This window comes from Cibotium barometz, chromosome 41 (genome assembly GCF_041138505.1).
Source record: "Cibotium barometz isolate CiBa-2024 chromosome 41, ASM4113850v1, whole genome shotgun sequence".
Lineage (NCBI taxonomy): Eukaryota > Viridiplantae > Streptophyta > Polypodiopsida > Cyatheales > Cibotiaceae > Cibotium > Cibotium barometz.
Window position 1 is genome coordinate 36,744,883 of NC_141086.1, and position 7,585 is coordinate 36,752,467.

The 7,585-nt window shown below is 44.3% G+C and overlaps 1 protein-coding gene across 1 annotated transcript; it reads left to right on the forward strand.

Moving 5' to 3' along the window:
• Positions 1–2,716: 2,716 nt before the first annotated feature.
• On the forward strand, positions 2,717–3,432 carry LOC147614923 (glutaredoxin-C1-like). The gene has a single exon (XM_086780239.1). It carries the CDS (start codon positions 2,958–2,960, stop codon positions 3,366–3,368), a length of 411 nt encoding a protein of 136 aa, XP_086636365.1. The 5' UTR covers positions 2,717–2,957; the 3' UTR covers positions 3,369–3,432.
• Positions 3,433–7,585: the final 4,153 nt, after the last annotated feature.

Genomic DNA, 7,585 nt, shown 5'->3' on the forward strand with positions numbered 1-7,585 from the left:
GATCAACACAATCATGGTGGATCAAGGAGACACATAAGCTTGATTAGAGACATGATTAACACACATGTGATGATTAGAGAAGTGATTAAGGAGCGAATGGAACAACTCGAGTATCATTATAGGAGAAAATTGAGTGTATTTCTTCATTAGAGAGGGCCCTTTGATATAGGCTGAATACAAGCATCAAAAATACATCATTGATGAAGTCACACACCTCCTCAATCATCTCCTACATTCTCTCCCCTAAACCTAGGCCCAAAAGTCAAGCCACCATACTCATTCATTCAATGCTCCTAGTACAACTCATGGATTCCTTGGGTGAATCCATGGACCAATAAAGATGTAAATGCTCAATGTTACATAGAATCTTGACCTTAGACCATATGAACCTTACATACAGAAAAAGTGCAGCCAAGTGAGAGGGAGAAGTTGAAGAGGAAAAATAAACGTGAGAGGGAGAAGAGTTTCTAGCCTTCACTAAGGTCCTTATATCTTTAAACGGGTTCCAACTCCCCTTTTCATACTCTCATAACCCTAACCCAAATAATTGGTCCATTCACACTGGCCTTGTCTAGACACACCTTATTTTGCATTTCACTTATAGCCACGTAGTCTATGACTTGGTCAGTGACTTGATGGATGATACTTATTATCTTCCATGTGTGGTTACCTTGTCAGCATTCAGTGATGATGATCCTATTGATGATCATGATTTTGTTTTGGATGATCATACACATGTAGATTGTCTTGCACATGACCATATGTTACATATGATACATATGATGATGTAGTGGACCATGTTTTGGATGGTTTAACTGATGCTATAGACAACGACATTGGTTCACATTTCTTCATGCATGATATCGATTATGAGTTATGTGTTTATTTGTATCCCATGGATGTCAACACGATCCTATGTTCTTTGGAGCCGAGGCATTTATCTTTAGATGCATTATATGCAACTTGGGATGTATGGTACTTGATTATGTGGCATACCTTGTAGATGCATATCTTGGTTTTGGCCTACATGGTTCATTTGTGGTGTGACTACTCGACATTCCGGCCATGAGTTATGGGATACCATGGATGTCGGATTCAGACTATAATCGTGATGCCATATGGGCTTGCGAGCTTTCCCTTCGACCCAAGAGCTATTACTACATTGATTTCTGTGATGTGTACCATGGCTATCCATTTGACCTAGGAGGATATATAGCTAACCTCATCATCGCGGATGACGATGGTTTCTACATTTTCCATTTGATCTAGTTTGTCATAGAGCCATTATCTTGGAGTTTGCCTAGCTTGGATTTCCCTTTGATCTAGGTGGTTGCATGGTTAGCTTTGTCTCTTCGACAGTACTTCACCATCCTTTCCATTTGATCCTAGGGGGTCAAGCGACTTTGGCTCAATCCATGTTTTGGCACTTTGGTCTTCTATTTGGCAATGGTATTGATACCTAGTTGTGGGTCAATTTTTGGCTTTGCATATAGTCTTTTTGTATTTGTTGTTAGTGTACGATCATCCTTCGATTTCAATGACGGAATCATTGTAGGAGGAGATAGTTTGTAAGAAAGTGATTTTAGGTGCACATGCACATGGGGGCTTAGGGTCATATATATATGTGGGCACATGGGCCTTGGGACTATAAAAGGCACATGTCTTGTGTGTTTGGTACCTTCATTAACTTTTTGACATATTATATAGTTTGGAGCTATTAGCTTCTTGACCACGCTAGGCATTGAGGAGGAACTTGTGTGGTGGACTCTAGCCCTTGAGTCTACTTGTGAGGACTCCAACCAAGGCTAGTGTCATAGTGATTGAGTTGGTAACTGGTGGATCATCTGATCAGGTTTTGCGCTATAAAGGAGACATTTGAGTCTTTCAGTGTACCTCTAGCATGAAATTTTTTTAACCGAGTGGGAGATTATTCTCACACATCAAAGCTCCTATTGTTGCCCGATAGTGGGACATATGGATAGAACAAATTAGGATTGCAATAAACACAATTGCTTGGAACTTGGCACTAGTAATTTTGACCATCAAATGTAGCTAATGAGCTCAAAAATTGACAAAAAGTACATCATCGGTTTTTTAAATTTTTTATAAAACCAATCAATTTAAAAAACACATCTGATGTCGGCTAGAGGTGAGCAAATTCTCCAAAAGCCAAACAATTGAACTCCTTTTCCTATGGGCCAATAAGATTTTTAATAAACAGTTGACGGGTCATACGTGTTGGATAAATTAACAGAACCAGTTGGCCAGCTCGTGTTTCGTGAGAACAGCCTCTAAATGTCTGACGTGTTCTTAAGCTTGGCTGACGTACGCGGTGATGACGGACGAAGCATCAGCGTCCTGTCTTGGGCCATATCATGCCATCATATATATCATCACCATCCATTTTTTGATTATTCATCATCATCATCAAAAAAGGATTCGGCGGCCGCGTCGTTAAGTGCACGCGGGAGGACGTGGCAGTGGGTCCGCTATCATGCGCGAAGATCCAGGCTGTGGACACGTCATCAGCATCCTGCACGTTTGGCTGACGCAAACGGAATATAGTATCTCACATGATGATGATGATCGATTTTACAACCCTCATACGACTCAGTGTGCTGTGGGCCGTAATTCGGAGACTCAATCCGTGTTTTAACTTGCGTCGCTTTAATTTAGTCCTCTATTTAACGTGGGCCGTTCGAACACCTACTGTATTTTTGTGTGTGTGTTGAGTACTTTCTCTTAAGTCTTCCGATTCGTCATCGCTGATCGTCGTCGTCATCATCATCAGCTTAGGTTCCCCCCCCCCTCTCATTATTAAGCCCTCTCTTACTATCGCTTGCCTGCAGTGCTACAATTAGTTGGCCGCACTCTCTCAAACCTTGAAGCGCATCCGAGCTACTGTCTGTATAATCTTATTCAAGCTATAGAAGGGCCAAGTGAGCAGAGATCCGAATATGCAGGCGCAAATTCAATATAGCTCCCTCTTTGGAGATCTGCAAAGGAGGAGACCGTCTTCGTTGGCAGCAACCACTTGTGTTGTGGAGAAGAGGCCGCCAATGGCGATGGAGAGGATAGAGAGCATAGCAATGGAGAACGCGGTGGTGGTGTTCGGCACCAACAGCTGCTGCATGAGCCATGTGGTCAAGCGGCTGCTTTGCAGCCTCGGGGTGAGTCCTACGGTGGTGGAGGTGGATCACGATGAGGAGATGGAGGAGGCTCTCACCAAACTCAGCGGTGGGATGCCTGCCGTCCCGGCTGTTTTCATCGGCGGCCGTCTCCTTGGCGGCGTTGATAGGTTGCTTGCGGCTCACATCACTGGTAATCTGGTGCCCCAATTGAAAGAAGCGGGGGCTCTCTGGTTGTAAATGTCCTTTTTTTTTAATTTTTTTGCACATCTTTACAGGAACACAAAGACAACACATTTGATTATTCAATCTAAAAGCCTGTACTTAATTAGTGGGTTACAACTTACAATTAAGTTCAGTCCGTGAAGTAGATCGTACATGGTGTCTGATCTGCCCTGTGATTTAAATTTATCTGCATGTTATTTACATTATGTGGTACAACGCCGATCCGATCCGATCTTGATTATTGAACCACCTTACGCGCTGAAAACGTGTCGATGAGGGCGGATTGGGGGCAGTTTGGCATGAAGAAAGCATCGTGCCGGCTTTAATTTAGAATAACTTCTATTGTTCACGCGTAATTGGCTGCGGTGGGGTGAATCTGCTGCTGGAGCACTTTGGGGCACGGTTGCCATTCAATATTTCGGCTGTATGCCGTTGTGGAATTATGAACCTCCGATGCGCCACATGGAAATCCCCCCTAACTTCTTAATATAAAAGCGGTTATTTTTTTTTAAAAGCACACTTAAACCGCAACTTGTAAGCATGGATATGTTTAACTTTCATAATTTTTTGTTTCATTCACTTCTATGTTTGTTGGGCACTAAGAAAATAGCAAAAAAAGAAAAAGAAAACGGAAAAAGAGAGCTAACATTTTGATTATAATGAGGTGAAATAAACCAATGGATTACAAATCTATGAAAAAATATGCATTTAACTTGTTAATGTTATAGTAACATATACATAGGGGACACCGTCCCAAATTTATATCACCATCGTATAGCACCGATGATGACTGACAATTCGAGCTGATGCATGGGTGCAAAGAAGGGTACCTTATCTATGTGGCAGCCTGTGTATGCAAGAGAAATTCCACTTGTGAATGACGAATCACAATTGATCATGTTGTCTTATACGGTAAGTTGATTTACACTTTTTTGGTATCTGTTACCCACTTCGGTTAACATGACCTTTCACGCGACTCACATCTACCATGTCTGTCCCACAACAGGCTAAATCTAGTCACATCCTCTGCCTAGATGTGGCAGAGACATTAAAAATAGAATAAATGTATTTAATTGAGTATGAATTGCATTGAAGTGTATTCAATCTTGGGGGTGTAACTGTACTGACAGAAAATATCCAGAGAGGCTGTTAGATTTGCAGCCATAAAGCCCTAATCAATTTTGAAAATTCCTAGTTCTGGTAGTGCCACGTCCATTTCCTTCTCATCTAAAACGATGACCGTTCCTGAACTCAATTGCAACTACCACGCCCGTGTCTTTTCCTTTGATTCCTAATTTTGCAAGCAAACACCAGTTCCTTCATCGTCATCCGAAAGCGAACGTCCGTGACTTATTCGCCACTCTCGTTCCATTTTGGACCCAAATTTGAACGCATGCTCCCTTCTGCTGCTCCGAAAGCGAACGCCCGTTCCATCCTTCAAATCTCAACTGCACGACGCCTGTGAGCTAACGTGGAAGCGAACGTCCGTTCCTTCACTGCCTGAGTTGTGCCTGAGAAGCGTACGCCCGTTCGTTCCACATTTTGAACTGTACGCCCGTTCACTCCAAAGAGTACGGCCATTCCATTCCCCCAAAAAAAAAACAAACATCTTTTTTCTTGGGGTCTGCACAATAGTTCCATATGGCCATGCACCTACGATCGGGTAGATTGGTTCGAAATAACCCTCTCTTCAACGAAGCAAACGCTCAAGACGCTCCTTTGGGCTTGTAAGATCGGACCCATCGATGAATACTGAGTGGAGTCAAATGGTGCTTGTCTTTGAGAGTACCAGTGAAAGGCCATCTTTCCACCAAGAGCAAGCTCCTGCCTCTCCCACACATTCACAGAGAAGCCTTGCTTCGAGGTTCCATGATTTTATCGTGGGAAATACACAGTTGGAAGAACCTCAACCCAGAGTGAGAGGCATGGACCAACCCCAAGAGAGCGAGCCTACTCCATCTCTAGAGCCTAGAGTGGAAGTAGGACAAAGTGAAAGCCAACAGACCCAGATAGAACCACCAGTCTCTGGAGGGTTATGCATGTTTCAGGTATAGCCAATCAATTTAGGGCCCAAGGACAGGCACAAAGTCTAGGGCCAGGATTATCATCTCAAGGACCAGGAATGTCGTATCAAGGCGAAAGGGTCTACCCAAGCCCTTCACATCAGCCCAATCCACTTGTATATCAGCAGTACCCCCACAACAAGGAGTCTACCCTAGGTACCACATGGGACCACAAGGGGTAATCTAAACCCACCAATCAGACAAGAGCCTCCCATGGTATATTATCCTCCTGGCCCCGTTCCTCCACCAATACTTCCTCAAACCGCTCATGTACCAGCCATGGAAAGACTAACGCCAGAAATGCTGAGATTGGCCATGGAAATAGGGAGGGGGTGGCTGCTGCTGGTATCACACCTCCAGCACCATTGTAACCTACACCTGCACCAAGGTTAGAGCGGAATAAACCCGCAAACATCTCAAAGCTTATTACAAAATTTGATGGGACTGGAGATCCGATCCCACATTTAAAGATGTTTAATCAAATTTGCGATGCCTTTCGCCATGTGGAAGATCAAGTCAAGGTGAGTGCCTTCGGCCTCACCCTTAATGGCAAAGCAGGCCAATGGTTTAGGTCCTTGAAGACTAAGGAAAAGGCCACCTTTGAAGCTTTGAAAGAGGCTTTCAAGGTTGGTATTCTCGCCAAGGTGTACCAAGTGGCCCTGTTGAATATAAGGCAGAAGGAAGGAGAAACCATTAGAGACTACATCAATACAGTTATACAAGTTCTTTGATGAAAGGTTAATAAGGAGATTTCTTGAGGGTCTTGATGGCGTGCCCTTACACAACTCATTGTATGCCTTGGACCATACCTCCTTTAAGCAACGCTGCATGAGTGCTATGGATTTCGAGGACAATTTCAAGGGAACACGTTCCTAAGAACTCCGCGAAGGCACCTTAGAAGCTTCCTTCAAGACTACCAGCACGAAGACTGATGGCAAACACAAGGAGTCCACGTCAGGACAAAACGTTGAGCAATTGGCCACTGCTTTAATGCAGCAAATGACCCAGCAATGGAGAACTGAGAACCAAGGAGGCCAACCTCATCTTTATCCTAGGAGATAACTAGTATGGTGCCCAACTTGTCGAGCCAACCATACTAGAACGGAGTGTCCACACCTGACACCCCATCCAAGCCTCTACTGTACATATTGTGTCAAATGGGGCAAACATGAGGTCTCCAACTGCTACCATCAGAAAGTTGCCTTAACTAGAGCTCTACCTTAGGCATTCCCGCCAACCCTAGACAACCGCTGGCCTTACCAACTGCTACCATCAGAAAGTTGCCTTAACTAGAGCTCTACCTTAGGCATTTCCCACCAACCCTAGACAACCGTTGGCCTTACCAACACCTGCGCATCATAATGCACCTCAGCCTAGCCAAGAAGTGGTCCATAGAGGAATTCTAAGGGTACCTAAAATGCCCTTACCACCCCCGGTTCTTCCACCTCAACCCCTACTGCTACCAAGAGTTGCACCAGTTCATCAACTAACCTTGACGGAACTCTTTGAAGATGGGAACGTGGGGGAAATTCTGAAGGTTTCTATTTATGAAACCTAAGAGCATATAAGCCCACCCTCACAAACCTTTAGTTATTACGTTATGGAGGGAGATCAAATGTATCCTATGTACGTAGCGGCCCCAGCATCGTGAGCCAAAAACATGAATCAGATCACAAAATGCCCACCCATATAGTGCTATGATTGTGCGAGACCTCACTGAGTGGCTGAGTGTCCCAATAGGAAAGTAATTGGCAAGTACCTCTGCTGCTTCTCCTGCCATGACCCCATCGTGTGTAGGGTGTGGTATGGAAGATTCACGAAGTTAATCCTAGCACCAAACTTAACTTGTTGAGTGTTAGAGATGGCTTTATTCGAGCGAGATCCGAGCAGTCCCGCTCAGCGTTGTCACAAGATTGCAAAACCGACAGAGGGCCCTAGCACATGCTGCTGTCTGCAGAGGCTTCCACATCACAAAACTAGGGTCAAGCAAGAGCCCTTGAACAAGTACAAGTGACTCGACGCTCACGAAAAAAGCCACCAAGATTGGAAAGGGAGGGAGCCGAGTGGTTATCAAGAGTGATTTGGAAGACAACACTACAACTCATGCATCGACTTCTTCATCTGATGGAGAACATTTGCTACGTGTTGCAGAAGCCCGAGCCAAAGAAC

Coding starts and splice junctions, on each gene's coding strand:
- LOC147614923 (XM_086780239.1), top strand. CDS start 2,958: ATGCAGGCGCAAATTCAATATAGCTCCCTCTTTGGAGATCTGCAAAGG.